The sequence below is a fragment of the Chelonoidis abingdonii genome, chromosome 3, assembly GCF_003597395.2.
Source record: "Chelonoidis abingdonii isolate Lonesome George chromosome 3, CheloAbing_2.0, whole genome shotgun sequence".
Taxonomy (NCBI): domain Eukaryota; kingdom Metazoa; phylum Chordata; order Testudines; family Testudinidae; genus Chelonoidis; species Chelonoidis abingdonii.
Genome location: NC_133771.1, coordinates 29995488 through 30008010, shown reverse-complemented (window position 1 = coordinate 30008010; position 12523 = coordinate 29995488). Strand labels below are relative to the sequence as shown.

General features: G+C 41.9%; 1 protein-coding gene across 13 annotated transcripts in view; it reads left to right on the top strand.

Moving 5' to 3' along the window:
* Positions 1-12523, top strand: part of LPIN1 (lipin 1) — a 69403-nt gene that overhangs the window by 23568 nt on the left and 33312 nt on the right. For 8 of the 13 annotated variants that reach the window (XM_075063672.1, XM_075063674.1, XM_075063673.1 and 5 more), the window contains 5 exons: positions 356-690; positions 2120-2239; positions 3691-3798; positions 10170-10299; positions 12010-12325. In XM_075063672.1, the coding sequence (XP_074919773.1) occupies positions 356-690; positions 2120-2239; positions 3691-3798; positions 10170-10299; positions 12010-12325 (1009 nt within the window). The remainder of the gene's footprint in view (positions 1-355; positions 691-2119; positions 2240-3690; positions 3799-10169; positions 10300-12009; positions 12326-12523) is intronic. The other 5 variants (XM_075063675.1, XM_075063676.1, XM_075063677.1 and 2 more) reach the window with 3 other exon arrangements.

Here is a 12523-nt window from a genome sequence, read left to right as displayed (position 1 = left end):
ACACAGACCCAAACATTCCCTCCCTGAGCTTTGAAAAATCCGGTTTCCTGATTGGTCCTCTGGTCAGGTGTTTGGTTCCCTTTGTTAACCCTTTACAGGTGAAAGAAACATTAACCCTTAGCTATCTGTTTATGACACCCCTTAGTGCAAGTACCTCTAGGAGCTGCCACCCTGAAACCGTTCCCCCATGGCTTGGAGCCTAGGGAGCACACGTGGGGAAGGGGCACTCTGGGCCCAAGTTGTTTTGATAGTCAGTAGGGTTAATGGGCAGAGACCATTCTGCTCAGATGCTAGACCTATATTTTTGACTGTGGGAGGGAATAATATACCCCCTGGTTTTGATTTTTGTCTTCAGGAGGTAATTCCTTACCACCTTGTTACCTCCCCCATTCTATCAGAGGGAGCTGCTCTGATGGAATCACAGCTGAAGAGGAACTTAATGGACAGGGTGAGGAACCTGGACTCCACTGGATCCTCACAGGTATCAATCCCCGGTCTTGCTTCCCAGTCTGCTATAGAAAGCTCCTCAATTTGTGTCTCTGTGAAGAAAAGAAGGAAGAGGAGGAGGAAATCTACCCATAAACTTGACAGTTTAAAAAGAGAAGAGAATGGAGACACATCAGAAGATGAAGAAATGTTTTCTATACAGATTAGTTCAGAGGAAGAGAATGAGCCCGTGGACAATATGAGGTATCATCATTTATAATGTAGATCTAATGCCAGATTGAAAGGATTAAATGTTTCTTGCATGTATTGCACAGAGAGGGGACTCAAGTGTTTTTCTGGATGTGTGTGTAAAAATGCCCTTCTGAATTAATAACCAAACCCTGAAAACTAGTTATGAAATCCGAGAGACTTCTGGTCTGAAACCAACAGGGAGAGAAAACCCCCTTTTTAGTTTGGCTTTTACTCCCTGGTAATGTATAGGTACAGGAATCTAATAGACACCCATAATCAGAGCCTTAGCTAGTGTAAATTAGCATTCCTGCATTGATTTCAGTGGACCTACCCTGATATACACCAGCAGAGAATTTGTGTCCATACAGTGGATAAAACATTCTGATGATTAATCCAGAATATCCAGATCCAGTAATTACTTGCGCTGTAATTGTGCAAACCCCATAGATCCTGAAGTTACAAGCATGGAGAGCCAACTGCTCTGTGGGTCCTCTCTTGGCCCCCTTTGTTCAGCTCTGCAGTTGGCTCTCCCTTGTTTTCCTCTCCCTACCTGTGTTTCAGAGTAACAATAGCTCATGGGTGCATTTCTGCTTTGAAATCTGGCAGAATAGGAGGGAAGTTTGTGACATACAGTGATTACTGCTTCGGATTTATCACCTCCTACTATATGTACTTCCCACCCGCCATACATCTACTCTGAACAGAAAAGCTCCATCTCCCCAGTCTGTGTACAAAAGCGATGTTGAGGATTCAGAAGGTTAGAGTAGCCTGTAGCAGAGTCAGTGTTTCCCCCTTCCGTTGCCCCTATCCACTTCTTCAGATTTCAGCTTCCCTCCAGCAGCACACATGGCTGAGGAGCATCTGGCCCTGAGAATGAGTTTTAATCTAGGAAATTGACAGCAAAGTGACCAGGAGAATGATATCTGTGGAAGTATAGGGTGTGAGTTAGACTATGGCTTTCTCTCACAATTTGATTTATACCAACATCTAGATGTCTTCTTACTAGAACAGGGATCGGCAACCTTTGGCACATGGCCTGCCAGGGTAAGCACCGTGGCGGGCCGGGCTGGTTTGTTTACCTGCTGTGTCCGCAGGTTCGGCCGATCATGGCTCCCACCGGTCGTGGTTCGCTGCTTCAGGCCGATGGGGGGTGGGGGGAAGTGTCGGCCAGCACATCCCTCAGCTCGCGCCGCTTTCCCCAGCCCCCATTGCCCTGGAGCAGCGAACCGCGGCCAGTGGGAGCCACGATCGGCCGAACCTGCAGATGCGGCAGGTAAACAAACTGGCCCAGCCCTCCAGTGTGCTTACCCTGGCAAGCTGCGTGTCAAAGGTTGCCGATCTCTGTACTAGAACATGTCTGCATTATTCTGTCTATTAACTGAGATATGAGGAAATTTAATATTCAAGCATTATTTTAACTTCCATTTTTTTTTATGCTCAGGATATCTGTTACGGATGAGTTTAATGAAGAAGTGTCTGAAATAAATGCTTCTGGAATCAATAAGCTTTCGCAGTCTGCACCATACACCCATTCAGATGGAGAGTGGTCACCCCTTCAGAGGTACAGTATATAGAATTATAATATATAGGTTTTTTAAAACAATCTCTCCTTCCTCACTTAGTCCTACTTGCTGCCTTCTCAAGTCTTGTTGAGTCAAGCATTGTCACTGTCAACTACTAGATGAATACCTTCTCCAGGTGAATATGCAGTATTGTTGTAGCCATGTCAGTCCCAGGATATTAGAGAGACAAGGCGCGTCAGATATCTTTTATTGAACCAACTTTTGTTAGTGAGAGAGACAAGTTTTTGAACAACACACAGCTCTTTTCAGGTCTAGGAAAGTTACTCCCAATGTTACATTTGCATTTAGCTGTGACACTGGGAGAACCTTTCCCAGACCTGAAGAAGAGCCCTGTGGGGCTTGAAAGCTTGTCTCTGTCACCAATAGAAGTTGATCCAATAAAATATATTGCCTCACCCACCTTGTCTCTACATTTGAATTCTGACAGTATGCAACAGCTTTAGCGCAACTCAGCTCTTTCTTCAAATGTGGACTATGCTGTGTTTGAATCCTAGAATATTTGTTGCCTTAATCTGGTCACATGCCCAGTGCTGATCTTTGAAGTTGGGAATCATGCTGCCCTAAACCAAAAATTCATTTGTTCAGAAACAATGATCTAATCCTGCAGCAATTACTCACATGTGTAGTAACACTGATGGAACTTGAATCCATGCTACACAGAAAGACTTTAATGAATTTAGTCATGAGTCTATTTTTTTGTCCTTTTTTTTTTTTTTTTACCTTCCAAGAACTTGCAAGATTGCACCCTAATATGCAGGGTTGTGAGTTCAATCCTTGAGGGGGCCACTTAGGGATCTGGGGCAAAAATCAGTACTTGGTCCTGCTAGTGAAGGCAGGGGGCTGTACTCAATGACCTTTCGAGGTCTCTTCCACTTCTAGGAGATAGGTATATCTTCAATTATTATAATATGTAAAAAACCAAGATTCTTTATAATTGAAGAAAATAAGCTTCCTTTGTCTATTTCAAAAAAGCTATTTCTTTAGTTACAAAGATGACTATAACGTGGAATATTCATTATAGATAATAAACACATACACATACAGCATACTATATGCATTTCTTGTTTAATATTCTTTTTGTACACACAGTGTGGGTGTGCATACATTAGAGTCAAAGTGTGTTAATTTGGATTGCATTTCTTCCTCCTGAGGAACAGCCTCAAAGCTGTTCAGCTGACATCAGACAGGTCCTCTTTCTGCATGTCACAGTGAGGTTCCAATGAAGTCTATTTCTTGGTGACTTGGTGGCTGGTTTGAATTGTATGCTACCTTTGTGCAGGTTGATTACAGTGCTCAGATTATGAAAACTTGAGATGTACAGGCCTGTTTTCAAATGGCCTTTGAGTGCCTGAAGAGCTTGTGTTAGTTAGCACCTATTTTGAATAATGACACCCAGTTTTTCTCTCTTTCAATGTATCGTGCTATCCAGTAAGCCTATAGATTGCACAGGGCCATCCTCTCATCTCACTGTTTCAGCAGATGGAGGCCTATCTAGTTCTTGTCCTCATCAATCCTCTCACTTCCCTGCTACAGACAGGTAGAGGAGTTATTCTCTCTCTCTTGGGATGTGGGATTAATCCTTTAATGCATTAACAGTATGCAAATTTTGCCTAACTTACAAAGCTGCTTATTACTAACCTAGACACTTGGGAGGAAAATGCAAGATAGCAGAATTTCCTTTACTTACCTCCTACCTGGGCTTTGAATGTAGATAAGTTGCACAGAGAAGCCCTGCATTGCACTATGATGGGTAATATAACATCAGTATAATGAGAAAAAGGATTAGAAAAAGGGAAAAAAGCCCAAGAAAACGCCCAAGGACAAATGATCCAGCTCCTTGGCTGGTGTTAATTGCTGTAGTTCTATTTAAGTTAATACAGACATTTCCTTTTGGGCTTTCTGTAGTTTAATTTTTAAAAAAAGTTATTTCCATTTAACAAAAAACAGGGCCTTCCTGCAGAGTTTGCTTTCCTTCTATGGTAACACAGTATTTTTAAATGAAAAATTTAAAACCCCTCACAAGATGATGCTTAATCAGACAAGAGAGGGGGCGGCATGAGTGAGGGAGCCTTTTTCTCTTGTCCTCCCATCTTCATTCTTTGGGTGGGGGATGGAAGCTTTTCTGTACTTTGGAATGGAGGGGAGAGAGCATCTATAGAGAGGAAGGATGGTCCAGTGTGTAAGCAATAGCATAGGACGTAGGAGATCTAGACTGAAGTCCCTTCTGTGCTACATCCTTCTTATGTAACTATGGGCAAGTCACTTAGCCTCTCTACACCACCATTCCCCATCAGCATTTAAATAACAGCTGATGAAAATATGGTAATAGGCTGTCTTTTCCACACTTGAGGATTTCTGCTGAAATGCCATCTTTTCCAGGAGCCTTTCCACTTGATAGCAAATCAATGGCCTTGCTTAGTTCTTCTACAGTGGGCTCCATATCTAGCTCTGGCATGACCTGTAAGTTGATATTTGGTCCAGTGATTCGTTGGTGATGTTTCTTTCTTGTGTGTATGCCTCTGACTTCACAAAAGTCATCTTACTGGGCCTACAACGGCTGGCGAATCGTGTCTACCCTGAATCATAGTGCAGATTCTGGGCTGGAAGATCAACTAGAAACATGGTATTTTCTCTGAGTCAACTCCAAGAAAAGTGCGGAGAACAAAACTGACCAAAGCATTCAACACAGTCAGCAGAGCAGGTCTGTTTGTAATACTAGAAAAGATGGGATGTCCACCAACCCTGCTATGTCTTATATGTTCATTCCACAACAACATGACACCAACTGTCCAGTTTGATAGATCCACTTCGAACAGCTTTGAGATGAAAACGGAGTGAAGCAAGGATGTGTTCTTGCCCCTACACGCTTTGGAATCTTCTTCTCGGTACTTTTGAACGGTGCGTTTAAGTACATGAAAGATGGAGTGTATCTCCATAGAAGATTGGATGGGAAACTCTTCAACCTATCATGACTTAACTCAAAGACCAAAGTCAAAAAGGTGCTAATTGGGGAACTTCCATTCGCTGCTGCTGCCCACATAGCCCATGGTGAAGATGTACTACAGGAACTCATGGACCGTCTTTCAAGTGCTTGTCAGGCATTTACTCTCACCATCAGCATTAAGAAAACTGTTGTATTAGGACAGGGAGCTCCACAAGATCCTTCAATTGCCTTAAATGCAAACCAGATAGAAGTAGTCCAAAAGTCCAGCTTTTTAGGTTCTATAGTGACCACCAGCCTCTCACTGGATGAAGAACTAAATGTTCGCATTGGAAAGGCTGCCATCACCTTTAGCAGACTAACTAAAAGAGCATGGAACAACTCAAAGCTTACCATCAAGACCAAAATGCTAGTGCCTCAAGCCTGCATCCTCAGCACTCTCATGTATGGTGGGGAAACATGGACAACTTATGCTCATCGAGAGAAAAGTTTCCACCTGTGCTGTTTATGCCACATACTCAACACCAAATGGCAGGATAAAGTCACCAACACAGAGGTTCTTCAAAGGACAAATGTACCAAGTGTGACAGCCTTGCACAAGCAAAGACGACTTCACTGGCTGGGCCATCTGAGTAGGCCGGAAGACGGACACATACCCAAGGGCATTGCTATACGGGGAGTTATCAGAGGGAACAAGAACAACAGGATATCCCAAGCTTTACTATAAAGACACATGCAAGTGAGATATAAAGGAATTTGGAATTGATCCTGACCAATGGGAAATCTTGGCAAGTGATCATAACAAGTGGCACCATCAGCGTATCAAAGTCCATGACAGAAGCTGGTTCCTACAGCTTGAAGAGAAAAGAGCCTGTAAGAAGCAAGCAGCTCCCAATACATTTGCAATAACTGCCAAAGATCATGCAGATCTTGGATTGGACGATTCAGTCACATGAGACATTGCAAACCATCTACATCATAGACAGCAATTCCCACTCTCTCTCGTTTACGAAAGGATGCTGACATGACAGTGACTAAAGTAAGGTTTCCATTCCTTATTGTGTAACATCAACAGAATGCTGGATATGGTTCAATCATGGTTTAACCTGTAATAACTAATTGAAGACAATGGAATTTCACAAATCTCACCAAGGGCTTAATCGGAAAACAGTAGGGTTGCACAGTGATAACAGGGCCTAATTCAGCCTATGGAACCTTTATTACAGATATTGATTTGAGAGAAGAAAGAGCCTCGTTTGAATCTCAGATCTCAGGCAGTCTTTGCCGGGTTGGAGGTTATAAAGATGGAAGCTCTCAATGCCATTTTACCATGTCATTTTTCCAAGCACAACACCACTTTAAATAATCAAAAACACCTCCCTCCTGTGCTCAAACGCATTTTTTCTATGTCAGCGAGAAACAGATAAATAAAGAGAACATCAGTTCCTTTTAGCATTTGATCAGGCAGCTAGTGTGCTGTGAATGCTACTTATTCCCCTGTACACAGCTGTCACTCTGTTCCCTTGTGGTCTCTCTATCTGTTTGTCGTATCCCCCTGTCTCTTATCTAAAGCTTAGATTGTAAGAACTTCAGGCTGAGACTCTATTATGATACCTGTTAGCACAGCACCTATCATGATGGGGCCATGCCTTCACGGCACTACTGCAGTGCACATAACAAATGTCAAAGTTAATAATCATTTCACTAGTGTTTATTGTATGCCAGAGGAATTCCCCACTTTTGCTATTCTGCCTGACTTGTCGGTGCACATCACCGTGCTGTGATGGTAAGTGGACTATTTTGACAACTCTCAGTCTTATCCAAATATTTACTGCTTTAATGAAGTTCAGATCATGCTATATATAGTTCCCTTTGTAAAAAATACTGTGTTCTTTCAGGGGTAGATTCTGTAACAGTTTTTTTGTGGCTAAATTCAGTCTGTTTTGTGGGATTATAATTGATCCCCCCCCAGTCTTCAACATCATTCTCTAATCTCCCCATCTCTCCCACTGATATCCCACCCTTCCATTTATTTATCTCCCTTTCTCCCCTAGTCTTGACGTTCGTGTCATAATCACCATTTTTTAAAACATGGCCAAGATTCCTTTGGGAGCCATTAATATTCTTGAGGCTACTGACCGATGCAAGACATGCCTTCCTCAGGAGTTTAGTGCATTATCTGAAGAACATTCCCAACCCCTTCCAAGACAAAGAGCAAGAAATTAGAAGTGGGAACTGAACCTAGAAGGTCTCCTACCTGGCAGGACACAATCACTAGATTACCAGTCTTACAAGGTCCTTATCTCGAATATGTCCAGCTCATCCCTGATTGAAGCATACAAAACTCTGCCATTGCTCTGGCACTTAATTTGTCCCAATTCAGTAAAAAGCAAAACAAAAATCTTTGAAGATGATATGCAATGTGATCATGAGCTTTGTTAGTCTTTTATCAAAATTGATTTTGACAGCAGCTGTGTGCAGTGAACACTGTCTTAAGCAGACACAACATGGCAAAAATATACAACATGAGGTGTGAAGGCAGAAGTATACACATATGAGCGCATAAACACAGTCAGTGCCTTCAGTAATAAACTAGGGGTCACTTCAGAGAGGTGCTGGTCAGTGGTAGGAGCAGTTTAACATTATTAAGGGAACATGGTGTGTAAAGAAAAAAGTCCTTGAGTTTGTCATTGTAAGCCCAGGGGAAATGCTGAGGTAGGGGAATTCCCACATCACAGTTCAGGGTATTTAAATTCCTGGTGATTTTTCATATAATTCTGCCAGGCTCAATCCCTATCCATGGCGGGAGGAGTTATCTCTTCAGCTGAGCAACCTCATGGCCCAAAAAAGACTATGCACGTCCATGGAAGAGGAAATCCTTTCCAAGCAGAGCAGTGGTAGTATGCTGCAAGGCTACAGTGCATTTGCATTATATGCTTATGTTCTTTCTCCATCTTGGCATCTCCTAAAGTCATTTTTTTGTGATGGCTCTAAAGGCATGGTGTGTTGCAGAGCTGCGCTATGTAGCTTTTTGCTTCCCAGTGCCCTTGTGCAATGGAATCATGGTAGTTTTGGGACTTCTGTGGGCAGGAAGAGGGTCTGAGACTTTCACTCTAAGGGAGTGACAGCTCACCTCAGAATACTAAGAACACCAACCCCAGCTTGCGATTTGTAGATGGCACGGGAAACTAACCTTTGCATAATGTTGCAACTAATCTAAGTAGCAGGAATGTTTTAACATCTTTTTTTGTTGTTGATGTTGCAAATAATGCAATATTTCTGGTGCATGTTTATATTTCTGATTTGATATTACAGCACTTAATTTAAGAGGCCCAGACATTCCAAACATTCTGATTATAATTCTTGTGCACTTCTTAAAGTTACATTAGTGTTTGTGTATTAATCTACAAGGGGAGAGCTATGGAAAAGAATTTTGGAATGTGGACATATTTTGCCTTCTAAAATTATAAGTTTTATTATATCTAAATTGCATTTAAGCAAAGCCAGACATTTACAAAATGAAATACTGAATATACATGCACTTCGTTGTGCTTGTGTGAAATGCCCAGTAGATGCATTCTTGTTTTTTGTGGGGGACAAGGATGGATTAGTAGGATTGCTGAGTTCAAGTCCTAACCCACCTACTGATTTACTGTGTTCCCTTGGGTAAGTCACTTAAGGACAGATTTTCAAAGGTAGTTAGGTGCCTAAAGATGCAGATAGACACCTTGATCAATGGAAGCTAGGAGCCTAAATACCTTTGTGTATGTGGGCCCAAGAGGAATTTTCAAAAGTGCACAGACGTATAACTCCCATGAAAATCCCACTAAATGCCTGTTTGCATCTTTAGGCATGTAAATATCTTTAAAAATCTTAATCTCCTCATCTGTAAAATGATGAGATTGTGGTGAGCATTGATTAATGATTGTAAAGAGCTTGGAAATCAATAGGAAAATTTTTCTTACAGCAAGGACCCTTGCAAATGTGCTGATTTTCTTAAATAACTAATTACTTGTCGCTGGAGGAACTTAGCATTTGCCGTGTTTAAGGTATTTCCTACAGCAAGCACAGGAAATTACAAGGGCAAAATGCAGATAATTAGGTAATCATGTCTATTTATCAGAGGAAAAATTGTCAAGTTTTAAGATCTACCATTGTGCTAGTACAAAGTAATTGTTATCTGAGAACAGTCAGTCTAAAGAAGCTCAATCTATTTAGTTGATCTAAGAAAAGGTTAAGAAATTTCATAGTCATGATAAATTCAGATTAGTATAAAAAGCACATTTTTAATAGTGAGGGTAATTAACTGTGGGAACAGCTTTTCCAGGGATGTAGTAGATTCTTTAAATCAAGATTGGATTTGTATTTAAAATATATGCTCTTGTTCAGCCAGAAGTTGTAGGCTTGATGCAGGAATTTGGGATGAAATTTAAGGGACTTGTGCTATGCAGGAGGTCAGATGATCAGAGTCATCCCTTCTGGCTTTACAGTCTATGAACCATCACTGATTAGTGACCATTTGTACTATTGACTACTGATTTTATTACATTAAACAAAGATGACTGGTGATGCCACTGACTAGTAATTTACTAATTATCACTCTTTCTGCCATGTGTTTTTATGCAGTGGATGCCCTCCCTGAACTAGTCTGTACCCTTGCCACCTTCAAATTCCTCCTCAAGACCCTGATGCCTACCAAAACCTGACAGCTATAAATGGGTGCACAGAGAGCCAGTCTGAGATAGTTATTTTGAAAATGGTTTATCATGCTTCCATATCTTTGATTTGCTGCTGAGCTCCTTAGATTTCTGAACTCTTTGGGTCATGATTGTTGGAAGGTGCCTAGTGTATTGTGGCGACACTTGTAATACAGATAATAGACAACAAGAATGCGGCATAATGCAGCTTGGCCTATGCTTTGCTTTTACTTAGCTCTTTAATGAGTACCATTTTGTTTTGTTTTCCAGTCCCTCAGGTTCACGCCCACCCACTCCTAAGAGTGATTCAGAATTAGTCAGTAAATCTTTGGACAGGGGGATGCAGAAGAATAACCCACAAATGCACTGGGCCTGGGGAGAACTGCCTCAAGCTGCAAAGGTATCAAACATCACTCCTGTTTCATTCCTTCCAGTATGTACTGTGTATTGTTAACAGGGCATGTGTACATATGGGTGTAATGTTTCACATAGCTGATATACGTGTTTGATTTTAGGCTTTTAGTTCATACAGGCAAATCAAAGTCAGGATTAAGAACTGAATTATGTGGAGTCTTGAAAGATGAGGACAAGACATTAATATCTAATGAGATAGAGAAGGGGAAGCCAATGAAGGAATTCAAAGGGGGATGGTGATGTGGTTTGATGGATGGGCTAGGAAGCTTGCTTTAGAGGCTGCTGTTGGGTTGGGCTGGAAAGGGCATTGTGGATTTTTGGAATGACTGTCCAAGAGGATGAGGTTGCACTGATTGACATGGGAGATGGTGAAGACTTGGATAAGAGTTTAGCTGTTGGGCCTAGATAGGAAATATTGATGTAGGCAAACATTTCTGCTAAACGAGGAAGGCTTTGCATGTAAACACTTTGCCTACGGAATTACAGGTACTTGGTGGTGTTCATATTTGTTACTGACTGAAACAGAGAACATTCCTGGCCAAGATTTCACGAAGTAACTAGTTGTTTTGGGTTCCCATCTTAAAGTATGCTAAAGGGAGCTGATTTTCAGAAAGTTCTGGGCACCCAACTTCGGACAGTCAGGCCTTTTCAAGGTGTCTGCAGATGGGCAGCAAAGTCCCCAGCTGATTTTTAAATTCTTAGCCCCACCTGTATCTTTGGTTATAGATAGTGAGAGACATTAGTGACTGAAACAACCAAGTACAGAAATACTATGTCCCACTGCCCTATGGACAGATGATGCAGAGTTAAATTTTCAGAAGTGCCTAAGTGACTTAGGAGTCTATGTTCCATTGAAAGTCAATGAGACTTAGGTTCCAAAGTCACTTAAGGTTTTTTTGAAAATTTTACCCATATATCCAAATAAGAGGCACCTTTACTATGGCTTTGTAAGCATATGGATCACAACTATTCATTTTATGTCAAGTATTAGAGCTGCATAACAGTGAGTGAGTGCAGAAGTAAATGCAGCATTTCGCACTCCGGGAATGGCAGCGTATGGTGCATGTCTAGCTGCTGCATAGTCTAACCAATAGGCTGACTCTATGACATGACAGCTTTGCGGTGTGTATGCCTTGAACGTTATCATAATCAAGACTCAAACTAAGATCCTGGTGGTCTGTTGGCAGCTGCTCTGCTAAGGAGCAGCTCTACAAGGGGGCTTAGCTCCTGGGCAGGCTAATAGGAGTTGTTCTTAGCATGGCTTCTCAGAGAGTCACTCTTTGAATACCTTTCACTGGGAGCCACCCCTGTTATTAGAAGTGTTTGTTCACTAAAGTCCCAGTGTTGTAGCCATTCACAGTGCAGCTCTCCTTTTGAAATCAACAAGAGTTCTGCAGACAGAGCATCTATTGAATTGGGCTGTTAAGAACCAGTGATTCAGCTAACTGAGGTTTCCAGTGGTAGCTGGTTTTCTTGAGAATCAGCTTTCAGTGAGCATGGCAACAGTAAGTGTTACAGGCCCTATTCTGCTTCCTAGGAGATGCGCAGTGCCTTTACCTCTCATTGAAATCCAAACCAAACAGGACAGTGCAAAGTAGAGCTTTGTGTGAATAGACCAGGCTAACTTCTGACTATTTTGTGTCTCTCTTTTTCTCAGGGGCTTTCATTATCCTGATCTGTTTATTTTTTCTCCTAGTCCACTTCTCTACTCAAGGCAAAGGAATCCAGCGTGGTGAATGTAAACCCTTCAGAAAGCACTCATTTTCAAGTCATTCAAAGTGAGTCTGTGGAGGAGATAAGCAGCTTGACTGCTTTACCTGCCATTGGGCAGGCAGCTGTTGCGGCTTCTGATGTAAATGACCCCCAGCCAGCGCCAGCTGAGATAACTGAACCAGAGATAGAGGCTCTAGGAGCAGCTGCACCATCACTGCCTGCAAATGAAGAAATCAAACAAGCTGCAGCTTGCTTAGTGCAGCAAGCAAGCAAAATAGATTCCCCTTCTAGAAAGAAAGGTAAAGCAGTTTCTCCTGCAATTCTACGCATGTGATTTTGCGCCTAGATACCACAGTGATTAGGCTTTTTGTAGCCAGATGAACTAATCTATAACTCCAGAGCATTTTTGGAGAGACTGAAAGGAGAGCAATATGCCTTTTAACATAAACAACAGCTGAGCATGTGCGTGTGGAGTGGGTTTTTTAAGAGAGCTGTAA